The sequence below is a fragment of the Sarcophilus harrisii genome, chromosome X, assembly GCF_902635505.1.
Source record: "Sarcophilus harrisii chromosome X, mSarHar1.11, whole genome shotgun sequence".
Taxonomy (NCBI): domain Eukaryota; kingdom Metazoa; phylum Chordata; class Mammalia; order Dasyuromorphia; family Dasyuridae; genus Sarcophilus; species Sarcophilus harrisii.
Genome location: NC_045432.1, coordinates 79266631 through 79282191, shown reverse-complemented (window position 1 = coordinate 79282191; position 15561 = coordinate 79266631). Strand labels below are relative to the sequence as shown.

The window sequence follows — 15561 nt, the reverse complement described above, 5'->3', positions numbered from 1 at the left end:
TAGGTACTGTTATTATCCTCATGTTACAGTTGAGGAAACTGAGGCAGAGGTCAGATGACTTGTCCAGGGTCACCCAGCCACTAAGCATCTGGGGTAGAATTTGGACTCAATTATTCCTGACTCCAGGTCAAATACTGCCTATGGGGGTATCCTCAGATGCTTACTCACTCCTAAATCTAAAAAAAGGCCCCTACTAAAAAAAGAAAGGAAGGAAGGAAGGGAAGAGGGAGGGAGGAACAGAGGGAGGGAAGGAGGGAGAAAGGGAGGAAGGGAGGGAGGAAGGGAGGAAGGAAGGAAGGGAGGAAGGAAGGAAGGGAGGGAGGGAGGAAGGAAGGGAGGAAGGAAGAAAAAGAAAAAATAGGGTTGGCTAAGTCACCTCCAAGGTTCTTTTCCCTATAATGGGTTTACCATCACAGTGAGTCAATGCCCTGGCAGTGCCTGTTAGCTTTAGTTTTGTGCTCCCCAGTCCTACATGAGTTGATGGTGAATAAAGATGAATAAAGACTTTCTTATACCATTTTCTGACACGGGGCCCATGGAATCTGACGAGTCTCCTTTAAAACACCGAGGGTTGGCACCCTCCCGGGAAGCCAGCTCAGGCCCAGCGCCAGCCCCAGCGCCAGAGCAGAAGAAGAGGCTTCTTCCACAAAAAGGGGAAGGAGCTTTAGCCCTAAAGCATAAAGCTGAATTACAATGACATGAAAATACAAGAAGCCCCTTTTCTGGGGGATTTTCCTGACTCCAATCCCCACCGCCTGGGCAGCCAACACAATGGAGGGCCATCGCCACAGCTCATTCCCCCTCGGCACTGGGGCCTCCTGACAGCCCTGGGAGGCCAGGCGCTCGGGACCGTGGGCGACCCCTCTCCTCAGCCCGGGAGGGGCACGGAAAGCAGTTTCCTTTAGCACTGTCTCATCTCCCGGGGCCCAGCCGAGAGGGCGGGCCCAAGGCTTCTGGCTGTGCACTGACTCACCTGAGGCTGTCATTTGGGCCAGGAAGAGCAGGAACACGGAGGTGGCGTCCAGCTGCAAGTGGCCCCATTGATCGTCTCCTACCACGGTGGCGCAGGTGTTGGTGTTGTACTTGGCGTGGAGACTATCCTTGGTGCTCTGACTGTATTTGAAGGACTCGACTTTGTCCACCTGAAACAGAACAGGTAGGCGTAGAACAGCTCCAGTACTGGAGCTTGGGGACCCCCTTTCCCCTCAGCAAAATGCTCTCCTGCCGCCACAGAAGAGCTTGGCTAGGCTGGCAAGTTCCCTTCTGTTTTTCCAGGGGCCACCAACATTTACGAAGAACCATGAGTGCTGTGCACTGTGCCGGGCACGGGGTGGAGGAAGCAGTTGGAGGGAGACGCCCAACCTCTTGGAGCTCACCCCCCTTTCTGAACTTGAGTATTTAATGGATACAAAATCCTAAATGGCCACATCCATCCCTATAGCTGCTCCTGCACGTGTCCACACCCCCTCCCGCACCAGTCGAGGCTCCTATGGCCAACGGCCTTCGGGATGATGTGGCCCCTCCAAATGGGCTGCCATCACCTCAGACTCAGTCTGGTCCAGCCTGACCCTGCCATCTTCTTCCCTCAGCTGGGCCCTGTTCTGCCAGTGTCTCAGGCTCAAAAGCTCTTGCTCGTTTGTCTCTGTCTTCCTTATCAGTCCCCGCACCCAAACCTTGCCCTCTGGATGGCATCCTACCCCCTGTCTCCCCTCATGGCTCCCACCTTAGAGCAGGCCCTGGACACCTCTCACCTGCACTGACGTACTAGTCTCCTAGCTAATTTCCAATGGCTTCCAGTCTCTTCCCTCTCAGGTTAGTTAAATGCTCAGCCTGGAGTCAGAAACACTTATCTTACTGAGCTCAAATCTGGCCCCAGATGCTTCTTAGCTGGGTGACCCTGGACATGTCATATGATGCCATCTGCCTCAATTTCTTCATCTGCAAGGTGAGCTGGGCAAGAAATGGCCAACCACTGCAGTATCTCTGCCCAGAAAACCTCACAGCCGACACCGGCGTGCTGGGGCCCACAAGGTTACCGAGACAGACACGACTGAAGGACATAAACTGAACTCCCCCCAACTTCTGTGTGCCCCCGTTATGACAGTGCAGTCCCTCTCTGAGGCCTTCTCAAAGTGCCGCCACAACCTCACCCCTGAACCGCTGCTTTCTCCCCTTCTCCCAGCTCCTGGCCTCTTTCCACTGTCCTGCTGTGGACACAGGCAGAGTCCCTTTGGGTGCCACGCCTTCCGTGCCCAGCCTGACAGCCCAGATAATGGCCCATAATTCTCCCAGCCTAAAGTGTCACGGCAATGACAGGGAAAAGGCTGATCGGGGACATTTGTCAGCTGTTCTATCAACATGTGCTAAGACCTTCAGAGAAAAGCTCAGAGAGAGCAGGTGCCCATCAAATGCTAGTTATTCCTGCCACTCGAGGACGTGGAGGGAGAGAGGGACAAAGGCCGGCCGGGCGTGCGCCAGGGTGACCCAGAGGGCATTTGGGTGGCTTGGGAGCCACAGGAAAGCAGCCCCAAGCTCTGGCCTCCTGGGACCTCACCTCCGCCACCCAAGGGTGCAAGTGCACTAATGAGAACTGATTTGGAAAGCACTGGGAGGGGAGTGAGCATCTCTGCTTCCCGATGCTTACGTGGAGTGTCCAATGGCAAGGCCAGAGCAAAGGAGCATGGCTGCAGCTGGGCCATCCAGCGGGAGGGAATCTGGAGGGCAGCGAGAGGCCGTGGGGGCAGGCGAGGCCACAGGAACGGCCCCTGTTCCTCTCAACTTAGAGCCTGCTTGTTGGAGCCAAGGGCCTGGACTCACCAGCTGGGCCAGGGTGGGTGCACAGGGGGCAGCTCCTCCCTAATGGGGGCCCCTGGCAGTGATGCCCTGGGCAAGAAGGGGGGGGAGGCTTCTCTGCCAATTCCCTTCCTTCCATTTTCTCCCTTTTTCACTCACTCTCTCCTCATCTCCCTGTCTTTGTCTCTGTTTCTCTCCCCCTCCTGTCTCTCTTTCTCTCCCCCTCCTGTCTGTCTCTCTTCCTCTCTCTGTCTCTCTCCCTCTCTTGTCTCTGTCTCTCTTTCTCTATCTGTCTCTTCCTCTCTCTTTCTGTCTCTCTCCCCCTCAGTGTCTCTCTCTCTCCCTCCTGTCTCTGTCTCTTTCTCCCTCCTGTTTGTCTCTCTTCCTCTCTCTGTCTCTCTCCCTCTCTTGTCTCTGTCTCTCTTCCTCTGTCTTTCTGTCTCTGTCCCCCTCTGTGTCTCTCTCCCTCTCCCTGTCTCTCTACCCTCTCTCTTACCCTCCCTGTCTCTGTCTCTCTCCCCTTCCATGTACCCTCCACTCCTATTACCAACAGTGATTCCTTGATCTGCCTGTGAAGAGGGAAGGTCAAGGGGAACAGTTGGCAGCTGGGCAGCCTGTGGGCGTGTTTCCTTCTATTCTGAGTTGGGAGGCATCTCAGAGGTCACCTGACAGAGGAGGAAACTGAGGCTCTAAAGGTGGCCATGGTTTGCCCAGGGTCTCCGGGGTCAGCAGCAGGTACGGGGATCACATTCAGCCCCATTATCTAAGGAGCCACAGCAAGCAGAGAATTCTTGAGGCACCATGGTATCTTCGGGGCTGGAGAGAAAGGGAGGGCTCCCCTTCCAGGCCACCCTTTTATTCTACGGAGGAGGGGAGGTCACGGGTCAGCCTTTGGCGGGGCTGGGCAGTGGACACCCACAGCGGCATACCTGTCTGATCATGCACTGCAGCAGCCCCCTCATCAGCTTCACGACACTCTGCAGGGAGGAACAGAAAGTCGGCCTGTTAGCCCATGTCCCGGGTGGAAGCGCCCTGACTCAGCCAGCACAGCTGGTCCCCGACCTTTGCAAAGCACGTAACTCTATCCCCACCGTGGACTGACATGGCATTTGCTTCAGGAGCACACGGAAGAGCATGGGGTGCTGGGAGCAGGGTGGAAAACTACCCAGACACGTCAGAGAAAGAAGCTGAGCTGCATTTGTCCCTGAACTGGCCGCTCAAAAGAGTCTGGGGGCCCCCCCCTGAGCTGGCTGCCCCGGAGAGCTGAGGGGCCGCCCCGAGCTGGCCCCTGGCAGGAGGGAGAAGTTGTCTTGCTGAAGCCCGGGAGGACAGACTGGGCTTCAGAGCCCCTCACCCCTTCTTCTCCTAGAGCCAGGAGCTGTGTTGGAGACAGCACAGGAACACCCACCTGGACCTTGGCCAGGGAACAGGGAGCTTCAGTTCAGAGACAAGTGCAGGGGCACCGTGCCCAAAGCGAAGCCACCCACCCCTCCATCAGTGGCCCCGATGGCTGGCCTCCCCAGCCAGCTGCCCCTCATGCCCCACTGGGGACTGATTCGAGGCTCTTCTGGCCCGAGGAGCCCCAACTTGGGGCCTCTAACACCCCAGGCCCCAGACTGGGGCCACTCACACAACCCTCGCGCCCGAGCTTGGAGCCCAGCCCCACTTTATAAGCAGCTTTTGTCCCGGGCCGCCAATAGAGCACAGCCAGACAGAGTGGAATGAGGGCTCGGGGGAACCAAGGACATCTGGGAAGTGAAACTCCCCACTACCGCTGGAGACACAGATAGTGTGGGGTGGGGGGCAGGGGAGAGGGGGGCTCCTAATGCCACCCCAAGCCAAGGACTTCAGGACTCTTCCCCCAAAGCAATGGCCCTCCCCCCAAAAGGAAAAGGGACCACACATGTGTCCTTCAAACTGATTAACAACCAGCAAGGACTCTTGCTATGGGATTGGAGCCCAAGTTCTCTCCGTCTCGCCCACAAAGAGCTGCAGGAGGTGCGTCATCCGGCATTGGTCAAGCACTTTGGGGGATGGGAGGGAGGGGGCTTGGAAAGGCTTTCTCTACTCTGTGAGAGGCCAGATGCAGTTCTGTGGCCCCACACAGCCCACCCCACACAGCCCACCCCACGGTACTGCCTCAGGGGTCATGTCCACTGCCTCTTTTCTCCTTTACCTGAGTGAGCCAAATACTGAAGTAATCAATACAGTCTCTGTCTCTGTCTGTTTCTTGTCTCTGTCTCTCTCTCTCCATTTCTCTCTCTGTGTGTGTGTCTCTATGTCTCTCTGTCTCTGTCTCTGTCTCTCTGTCTCTCTGTCTCACACACACACACACACACACATACATACACACACAGCAGGATCTGTGTTCAAAGGAAACTACAGGCCTGCAATGGAGCCTTTCCGACATTCTGTAAGAAAGCTGGATCCTCTGCCCATTCCCCCCTCCCCATATCTCTACTACCCTGACTGCGCTCTTACCCTCTGCCACCCAGCCCCGAGTCCTCCCAGCTCGGTCATTAATGGCAGAGCCAGGGAACTTCACAGCCCATGGAGGGCACCTTCCATCCCTGTAGGCTCCACCCATGCCTGACCCTATGAGGTCAGACTGGAGATAGCGAGGGTCTCCTGAGCCCCCAGAGTGGCTGTCTGTGGCTTCAAGCATCAGATAGACACTGAACTAGTATCTACTGGAGGCCAGCTGGCCCGGGCTCCAAGAAAGGGCCTTGTTTTGAGGGAAGAAGGCAGACTCTTGGAGTCTGGGTCCTGGTTTGCAGGACTGGCCCTCAGGACTATGTGCGTTTGGTCAAGTTATGAGGCCAGCGATTTCAAGCTTGGAAGGGTCACAGAGGTCATGTAACTTGAGGAAAAGGAAGCCCGGAGAAGTAGAGTGAGTGTCAGTCTCACAATTAACAAGGGGCAGAGCTGGGTAGCATTGGAACTCAAGTCTCTGACCTCTAGACATAGCCCTGTTCTAGCAGCTTGCTGGATGTATGAGCAGGGACCAGCCACCTGGGGGACGTGACTAGACTAGGTGTCCCGAGTCTCGCCTGCCTGCTCAGGGGCACGGTGGAAGCTCGGCAAATGCGGCCCCTATAGTACGATCTTGAAGCAAAGCAACAGAGGCTGAAAGGGGGGCCCGGAAGTAAGGAAGCCAAAGAAGCCTTTCCTTGTGTCCAGCCAGAAGAGCTGCGGCTGCTCTGTCCGGCACCGGTCCAACACGAGGGGCTGGCCCCCCCAAAGTAATCCTAGAATAAATACGCCGAGCACAGTGAAATACAGTTATTTACTGGGAGGAAGCCGAGCTTTAGGAAACACCCTCAGGCAGCAGCACGGGTGGCTTTTGAGAGAGGGAGTGACTGCACTCCCCAGGCAAAGCCAGCTCCTAATGACGCAGGAGCTGGATACAAAGGAAGAGCGAGAGAGGGGAGTAAAAGGCCCCCACGCAGCTGAGCCAACTTTGCTCAGTCCTGCCAGGTAAGTCCTGGCCGCCTCTCTGCCTCCTTCCTGTCCATCTCTTTCCAGCCCTTTGGACATCCAGCGTCCCCAAATGGGTGTCCCAGGGTATCCCCAAGGAGGTGTCCCCACATGAGTGCCCTGGGATGTCCCTGAGGGGGTGCCCCACATGGCTGCCCCAGGGAGTCCCCAAGGAGGTGCCCCAAATGGGTGCTCCAGAGTATTCCCCGTGTGGGTGTCCTGAGATGTCCCTGAGTGGGTATACCACGTGGGCACCCCAGGGAATCACCAAGGAGGTACCTCATATGGGGTCCCAGAGTATTCCCCATGTGGGTGCCCTGAGATGTCCCTGAGGGGTGCCCCGCACGGCTGCCCCAGGGAGTCACCAAGGACGTACCCCATATAGGTATCCCAGGGTGGGCCCTGACAGAGTCTTTTACCTGCTCCAACTCATAGGCTTTGGCCTTGTCCTCGTCGCGGTCGGCATTCTTGCGGTAAGCCAGGCCCAGGCCCCACACCGCCAGGATGCTGTAGACGTTATCCCGGACCCAAGCATCTTTCTGATCACAGCTTGCTGGAAGTAAGCCAGTCACAGGATTCTGCCGAGCCAAAAATGGAAGTCAGAAGAGGTCCCGAGCCTGCGAGGGTGGGGCAGTGGAAGCTACCTGGAAGGGCCCTGAGTTCCCCGGGGAACTGGAGGAAACCTAATCCAGGAAATGGGCTCAGCATTCAGTTCTTTGGCTCTCCCAGCATTCACCTGTTGGCTCTCCCTCTCCCTCAGCTGTGCCTCTCCTCTGAAACCACAAACCCTGCTATTCTCAGGCTGGAGTCTGGCCCTTACGGCTCACTTACTGACACTGGGACAGAATGACAGCTTGAGAACAAGTCTGGGAAGAACAAATTATGAACCCCAACTGGCCGGTCACGCCCAATACCCTAGCTACTGCCTGAGGCTGCTTTCTTCCACTCTCGGGGCCTCAGTTTCCCTCCTCTGTAACATGAGAAGGTTGGGCTGGGTGCTCTCCAGTCACTTGTAGCTGTAACCCTGAGCCCACTGCCCTCTGGGGGCCTCGGTTTCCCTCTCTGCACCATGAAGAGATTGACGTGACCCTCTCCCCAAAGTCCCTCTGAGCTCTGACAACGTAAGACGAGACCAGAGGGAACAGGGGGAGGGCAAAGGATCCCAGCAAGGGGTGACGCTCTGGTATTGGTGGGACTTTTTCCGGAGCGAAGTGGGGGGAGGGAGGAGGAGACGGGAGAATCGGACACCAGGAAGCACAGCCCGGGTCTCCCCGGGGCCCGCAAGGCTCTGGCCCCAGGCCAGCGCCTCGGCTCCCCTCCCATGAACTGTTGAGAGAAGTCAAGCCAAAGAGCGCTTATTAGGCACCTGCTTGCGCCAGGTGCCGGGGAGCTCCAGCCAAAGGTAAAGGATCCCCAAACTTCAGAGGCGCTTAGAGGCCGCTCCGCTGGGGCAACCGTGTCCACGTCCAGCGGGGGAAACTGAGGCGGGGCGGAGCAGACGGTCAGGGCTGGTTTCCGGAGAGGCGCAACCACGGGGCGGTCCCTGGCCCTCTTCTCCCCTCCCCCCCCCCCCCCCCCCTCACCTGGTGGCACAGGATGGTCTGCTGTACCAGGCGGGCGTAGCCATCCAGCCGGACTCCGGAGTTGCTCCTGCTCCTCATGTCGCCTCGGTCCGGGTGGCAGCGGCAGCGGAGGCAGCAGCGGTTAGTTTGCTGATGCCGGAGGCGGGGTTGCCTGAGGGCGGGCCCGAGGCGGGGCTCTTCCGTGGGCGGGCCTTCCTGGGGTGGGGCGGGGCGGCCGCGCAAGCCAAGGGTCCACTGCCGGGACAGCAGGGGCGGGGCCCAAGGCGCAGGCCCCCTCCTCGTCCTCCGCGGGCCGGGCTCTCTTTCACACACACACACACACACACACACACACACACACACACAAAGCGCCCCCCCCCTCAGCCCGAGCCCCTTTTCTTTCTCCGCTTCAGGGGGCCCTGGGGACCCCCGGGAGGTGCTTGCCTCGGAAGGCTCCGAGGGACCGACAGCCATTTCCTCACTTAGACCCAGAACGCAAGGTGGCGCGAAGCCCGACCCGGGGCTTCTTAGCTCTCGCTTTAAATTTCGCGCAGGCCCAAAGCTGCGAGCTGAGCCCGGCTCCTCCCCCAAGCCCCGGCCTCCCCTCGGCCGGCCTCCAGGCCGGAATTGGGAGACGGTCCCTAGGGAGGCCCGCGAGCCGAGCTTGCGGCGGGCGGCCCGCAGGGGGCAGTCGGGCCGACCTGCGGCATGACCCATGGGCCTCAGCGCCCCGGAATCCCTCCAGCCCCCCCAGAACCTTAGTTCAAACCCCTCTTCTGCTTACTTCAGTTATCTGCAGATCCACCCCTTCGTTTTACTGAGGAGAAAACAGTCTGGGCGGGGGTGGGGGGTGGGGGTGGGGGAGGCTCCTTTAGCCCTTAATGCGCGTTGGAAAGTGGAGAGCCCAGTTCTCCGGGGAGGGTGCCCCACTGTTGGCCGGCTAGTCTGCGCTCCTCCCTCTGGCTAGGCCGGCCAAGGCTCATTCAGGCCTGTCCCCCGGTGAAGCCTTTTACAACCATTCTGCCCTCGCTGCTTCTGGAAGGCACTTCAGCTACCATGTAGCTGGACAGCCTCCCTCCCTCCCCCCCAGGCCCCTATCCCCCTTCCCCAACATGAACTCTTGGGGACCATAAAATCAAGAGACCCCAGAGGGAGAGAGGAAAGGAAGGGAAGAAGTCGGCTAGTGAAAAAGCCCCGTTCTGCAGATGGGGAAACTGAGGACGGCAACGGTTCCAGGACTTGCTGGAGATCACAGAAGGAGTAAATGGCAGAGCTGAAATCCCCACTCAGAAAGGCCACCAGATGGTCTGGGAATATAAAAGCTCGAGGCTCCAGGGAGAACTTCAATGTAAAGGGTCCCTGAGGAGCAAAAACTCAAAATTATGCAAACTAATACTGAAAACTAAGACAAAGCTAATGGCTTAAACTGAACAACTTCAGAGCAAAAATTAGACAAACCACCATTGAACTCTGGGTCAGACCTGCTCCCAGCCTAGGGAAATTCAGCAGCTTGGAGCCCATTGGCCAGTAAATGTTTAACAGCCTGCTTTGGGGAAGGAAGGCCATATATGTAAGATTCTTTGAAGTTTCATATGTATCATTAATATCTTTTCAAGGCACACTCAAGTCAACACAACAGATCGAGGCCAGACTTGCAGCTTTTGCTCATTTCCTAGGTGAAACCGTTGACTCTGAACCTTTCTCAGTCGCCTCTCCAGGTAAGAGCTGGCGGAAGTTCCTGCAATGTGTCTACTCTACTTTAGAGGGGGGTCACAGGCAAATCCTTTTCAAAGACAAGCCATTCCTGTGCAATTGAGATTATTTTTTAACTAGAGACAGGGGGATTATAGTGTAATGGATAGAAGAGGCCAGGAAGATCCAAATTCAAATCTTACTTCAGATAATTACTAGTTGTATGATCCTGAACAAGCCAATCTCTGAACCTCACTTTCCTGCTCTGGAAAATGGGGATAATAATAGCCCTCACCCCAGATAAGAATCTGTACAAAGTAATTTGCAAGCTTTAAAGTATTATATTAATGTTAGGTAAGGACAAAAAGTTAACACCTTTTAAATGAGCTAGAGAAGGAAATGGCAAACCACTCCAGTATCTCTATCAAAAACAAATAAACAAAATAGCAACGACAGCCACTGGCCACCCTTCATCAAGGCCTTATTAGTTTTCTCGTCTGTAAAGTAAAGGGAATACCCTAGCTAGATCACCGGTATCAAACTCAAATAGAAATAGGAGCCATGGATCCCTGCAGGCTGCATTTGGCTCTAGAAAGTCACACCTTTATATTTTTCTGTTTCTGCCAACAGAATCAGAAGCTACATTTTAATCTGGTTCCAACCAAATTGAAGACTGCTGCAGGCTGTGTGCAGCCCCTGCATGTTTGACACCTCTAAGGCTCCTTGCGGCTCTAGAGTTATAGGCCTATAATCCTCAGCATCTTCCTTCTTCACAAAGTTGCCAAAGTGATATTCTAAAAAGCATGAGTCTGACCGTGTCAGTTCCTTGCTCAATAACCTCCAGTGGCTCCCTATTACCTCTGAGATCAAATATACAATCCTATGCTTAGTATTTAAAGGAGTTAACAACCTGGCCACTTTTGGAGCTTTATTAGACTTCGTTCCCCTTCATGGATTCTGTGGTCCAGCCTCCTGGCCCTTTTGGCTGTTTCTTACGCACAACATTCCGTATTCCAACCCCCCATATCTTTTCACAGGCTGTCCTCCATGTCTGGAATGTGCTCCCTCCTTACCTCCACCTCTAGAAACTGGAATCTCTGGTTTCCTTCAAAGCACAGCTCCAGCATGTTTATAGAAAATAAGGACACCGAGTTACAGACAATAGATTTAGCAAGACATGCAGCTGCAGAAACGAATCGGCTCCAAGGCTTTTGGGCGGCACAAGGACGCAGAGGCTCACGGCTTTTTGGCTTTTATGTGAGTTTTTTACATAGCACAAGAGGACAACAGGTCTGCCTCAGCCAAGCTGTGATGAGATCACGGCATACGCTGCTGATGTCTTGTGAGTTTACAGAAAACATTTGAAGGGCATAAAACTCAGTGACAAAAAGGTCAGAGAAAGTAGAGTCCCTCACTAATTCAAAATGGAGTCCCTCACTAATTCATCGTTCGTGAAGTGGTGAAGAGTTCTGGAGAATGATTTGGAACTATGCTCAAAGGGCTTTCGAACTACACACAACCTTTGATCCAGAAGTGCCGTCACTGAGTCTGTATCCCAAAGAGATCATAAAAGAGGGAAAAGGACCCACAAGTAATAAAATGTTTGTGGCAGCTCTCTGTGTAGAGGCAAGGAACTGGAAATTGAGTGGCTGCCCATCAGTTGGAGAATGACTGGATAAGTTATGGTATATGATTGTGATGGAATATTATTATTCTATAAGTAATAATGATCAGACTGATTTCAGAGAAGCCCAGAAAGCCCAACATGCATCGATGCTAAGTGAAACGAGGGGAACCAGGAGATCACTGTACACAGCAACAACAAGATTATGTGATGATCAACCTTGATGGACTTGGCTCTTTTCAACAATAAGGTGATTCAAGGCAATTCCAATAGACTTGAGATGGAAAGTGCCATCCCCATCCAGAGACAATTATGGAAACTGAATATAGATCAAAGCATAGCATTTTCATTTTTTTGTTGGTTGTTTTTCTTTCTTGTTTTTCCCCTTTTGCCTTGACTTTTCTTGCACAGCGCGATGAATATGGAGATATATTTAGTAAAATTGCACATGTTTGGGGCAGCTAGGTGGCACAGTGGATAGAGCACCAGTCCTGAAGGCAGGAAGACCTGAGTTCAATTCTGGTCTCAGACGTTTAACACTTCCTAGCTGTGTGACTCTGGGCAAATCACTTAACCCCAGTTGCCTCAGCCAAAAAAAAAAATAGCCCACGTTTAACCTATATTGCATTGCTTGCTATCCCGGAGAGGGAGAAGGAGGGAAGAGGGAGGGAGAAAAATTTGGAACACAATGTTTTGCAGAGGTGAATGTTGAAAACTATCTGCATGTATTTGGGAAATTAAAATACTATCAGAAAAAAGAAAAAAAAAGAAAGTGGAGTCACTTTGGCCTAACAAACCTCACCTTCTAGTGGCACTTTTCCTTACCTTCATAGCTGCCAGTTTCTCACCTCCCCAATTGCCTTCTACTTTTTCTCTTATTTCTCTTAATAAAGTAAAAGATTCTTTTTTCCTGATATTTTATTTTGTTCCCAATTACATGTAAAGATAGTTTTCAACCTTCCTTTTTGTAAGATTTTGTGTTCCAACTTTTTCTTCCTTCCCCTCTTCCTTAAGACAACGAGTAATCTGATAGTTATACATGTACAATCATGTTAAACATATTTCCACATTAGTCATGTTGTGAAAAAAGAATCACAACAAAAGGGAAAAACCACAAGAAAGAAAGAAGAGAAATGGTGAAAAGAGTAAGCTTTGATCTGCATTCAGTCTCCATAGTTCTCTCTCTGGATGCAGATGGCATTTTCTATTCCAAGTTTATTGGAATTGCCTTGAATCACCTCATTGTTGGAAAGAGCCAAGTCCATCACAGTGGATCATCACATAACCTTGTTACCATATACACTGTTCTCTTGGTTACGCAATGCATGCAAGTCTTTCTGGGCATTCCTGAAATCATCCTGCTGATCATTTCTTATAGAATAATAATATTCCATTACATTCATCTGCCAAAACCTCTTCAGCCATTTCTCAACGTTGGGGCATCCACTTAATTTCTAATTCCTTGCCACAGAATAAAAGGTTCTTGAGGGTCGGAACTTGTTCGTTTTTGTCTTTGGGTCACTAGGACAGTGCCTGGCATACAGCAGGCATCTAATAAATGTCTATTACTTGATTGACTTTCCCAGGATCAGATAGCTACTATGTATCAGAGATCACAGTTGAACCCAAGTTTTGCTGACTCTGTGCCCAGCCCTCTTATCACTGAGCTGGGCTGCTTCAATACCATTCAAATAAAAAAAATTAAAGCCAAAAGAGATACAGAAAAAATCTTCAACAAAATTCATCCATCCATGATTCCTTCCCCCACCAACTCTCTCTCTCTAAAGGGAATATAGTTTGTAAAAAAGCATCTCCCAGAAACCCCCAATCACTGCCGTCATATACAACAGAGAAACATTTGAAGCATTCCCACTCAAAACAGAAATACAACTGGTGCTCAGTCTCATTCATTACTATTCCATGAAACATTAGAAACGCTAAGAATTACACTAAGGAAATCAAAGGGATTTAGAAGGATTCACATAGGAAATTCACTATGTGCTGATGACACGATTATTTATTTAGAAAAGCCATCAGCCTCTGTGAAAAAAAGGCTCGGGAGGCAATAAATGAGGCAGCCAGTCCCAGAGTCCCCCCTGTAGCGCCTCCAACAACAGTAACAGCTGGTGTTGCTCTAGCCCCTCGGAAAGGCCTTCCAGCAGACACTGAGACTCTTGTTCGGGTCGGACTTGAACTAGGGAGATGATGTGGCCCCTTCCAGCTTGGAAGTATACATGATCTCATTAGAGCTTCCCAACTGGCCTGTGAGCCTGGTGATCTGATTATTTTTCCTTTCAGATGAGGAAACTGAGGCATGAAAGGAGAAGCCACTTACATGTTCCCCTGACCCAGATTCTAATGCCTCTACCTTGGGAGATAGTCCTCAAAAGTTTCTGTCTCCTCCTCTCTCCCCCACCCCTTGCCCTGGGAAACCTGGGTTACATTACAGGGTGTCAGGAGCTGTGTATACCATGGTGAAGAGGGCCTTGCTGATGGAAAGCCTCAATGACCAGGACTCTACTGGACACAGCAAAATGGCCTTGAATGATGCTTCAGGGCTAAAGAACACAAAGGTGAGCAGATTCCATAATTGTTGCATCTATGAGTCAGAACCAAGGTGAGAAGCCACATGACTGTGCTCATGCAGATGTTAAATGGACAGAGATTAGTGGGATTAGGGATGAGGTGAGGTTGAAAGGAGCGTGCCCAGGCCTCCAAGAAAGTACACCCAGTAGAGTACGTTTGAGTAGCTGGCACTTCAGAAGGAATCAACCTACTTTCCTTTTTTTAATCAAAGCTTTTCATTTTTCAAAACATACGCGTGGACACTTCTTCAACATTAGCCCTTGTAAAACCCTGTGTTCCAATTTTCTCCCCCTTCCCCCATGCTCTCCCCTAGATGGCAAGTAGTCCAATATATGGTAAACATGTCCACCTACTTTCTAAGAGTTGCTAGACATTGGATGTGATTTGCAAAATCGGCCCAGGGATGTCCGCAAGGATGCCTCCTGTGCAGCCCCACATGCAAATGGTTCAGAAACATAGGCCAAAATATGGACGAGGTGGAATATTTAGAAATACAGAAATTAAAACTCACAAGAAGATTTCCCAAGGAGAATACCAGGGACAGTAAGGATCTCCTTGGAACAGTCTTGGACCCAGGAGACCCTGAGAAACTGACATTCATATACCATCATCTGGAGAAGGCCAGAGAGGTAGACTTGGGTTTAGCTATACTGATGTGAGGGACTGGCCCCACACACAGGATAAATGTGCTCCGAAGAGTAGGGTTAGAAATGGAATAAGGGTTAGGATTAGGGCCAGGGAAGGTCATCTTCTTAGTATGAGACAACATGAGGTTGAGGAAAGATAATCTGTGGGTCCGCCGTTATTATTTCTAGTTCATTTGCTTTTGTTTGATGGTCATGTGTGTGAGGTTGTGGGATAAGGACATGATGTATCCCACATGGTGGTCAGTTGATCAGTTAGTTGCCTTTCATGCTTGAAGAGGACCAGAATGACCTCACTATGTTGGGATCAGAGGTCTGACCGTGTCCAATCAGACCAATAGGAGCTCAGAAGGCCCTACCTCAGGATAGGCACCAATAGTTGACACAAACATTTGGAGCAGAGACGGCCCTAAGTTTGTACATCTCACAGTTCTTTTGTCCTGCTGCAATTCTGCTCTGCTCATACGGTACAGTGGCTATCCTGATGTGATCATGCCATGCAGGAGGCGGTCCTGTGCCAGTGTCTGCCATGACTCACAATCAATCTCAAAGTTCTTCGGAAAATCCTTGAGAGTGTCCTTGTATTGCTTCTTCTGAACCTTGGGTGAGCTCTCTATAACATAGACTTTTAGGCAAACTCACATTTGGCCAAGCCATTGGAGTTGTACTCTCTGTAGTGAAGTTTGATTGCCCAGAAGTTCAGCTCAAGAAAGGACCTCAGTGTCTGGTACGTTATCTTTCCAGGTGACCTTCAGAATCTCCCTAAGACAATTTACATGGAAGCCATTCAGTTTCCTGACATGGCACCGGTAGGCCGTCCAGATTTCATGAGCGTACGGCAATGAGGTCAGCACAATGGCTCTGTAGACCTTCAGTTTGGTGGTTGGTCTAATACCTCTCCTCTGCCACACTTTCCTGCCAAACACAGCCAGCTCTGGCCAGGTGTCCACGAAGCTCATCATCTATGTGGGCATCGCTGGAGAGTATGCTGCCAAGGTAAGTGAACTTAGTCAAGGCATTTAGTATTTGTCTATTTGCTGCAACTCATAGTTTCACATATAGACGGCTGGTGAAGAAGTGGTTTCTTGGTATTAACTGTCAGACCAAAATCGGCACGAGCAGCAGAGAACTGATCCATATTTTGTTGCGTCTCGGCTTTAGAGGCTGTATCGAGTGCGCGATC

General features: G+C 52.0%; 1 protein-coding gene across 2 annotated transcripts in view; it reads right to left on the bottom strand.

Moving 5' to 3' along the window:
• Positions 1-8166, bottom strand: part of PHKA1 (phosphorylase kinase regulatory subunit alpha 1) — a 60498-nt gene extending 52332 nt beyond the window's left edge. For both annotated transcript variants that reach the window (XM_031945175.1, XM_031945176.1), the window contains exons 1-4: positions 7854-8166; positions 6690-6848; positions 3723-3770; positions 974-1142 (exon numbers count right to left, since the gene is read on the bottom strand). In XM_031945175.1, the coding sequence (XP_031801035.1) occupies positions 974-1142; positions 3723-3770; positions 6690-6848; positions 7854-7931 (454 nt within the window). In that variant the 5' untranslated portion in view covers positions 7932-8166. The remainder of the gene's footprint in view (positions 1-973; positions 1143-3722; positions 3771-6689; positions 6849-7853) is intronic.
• Positions 8167-15561: the final 7395 nt, after the last annotated feature.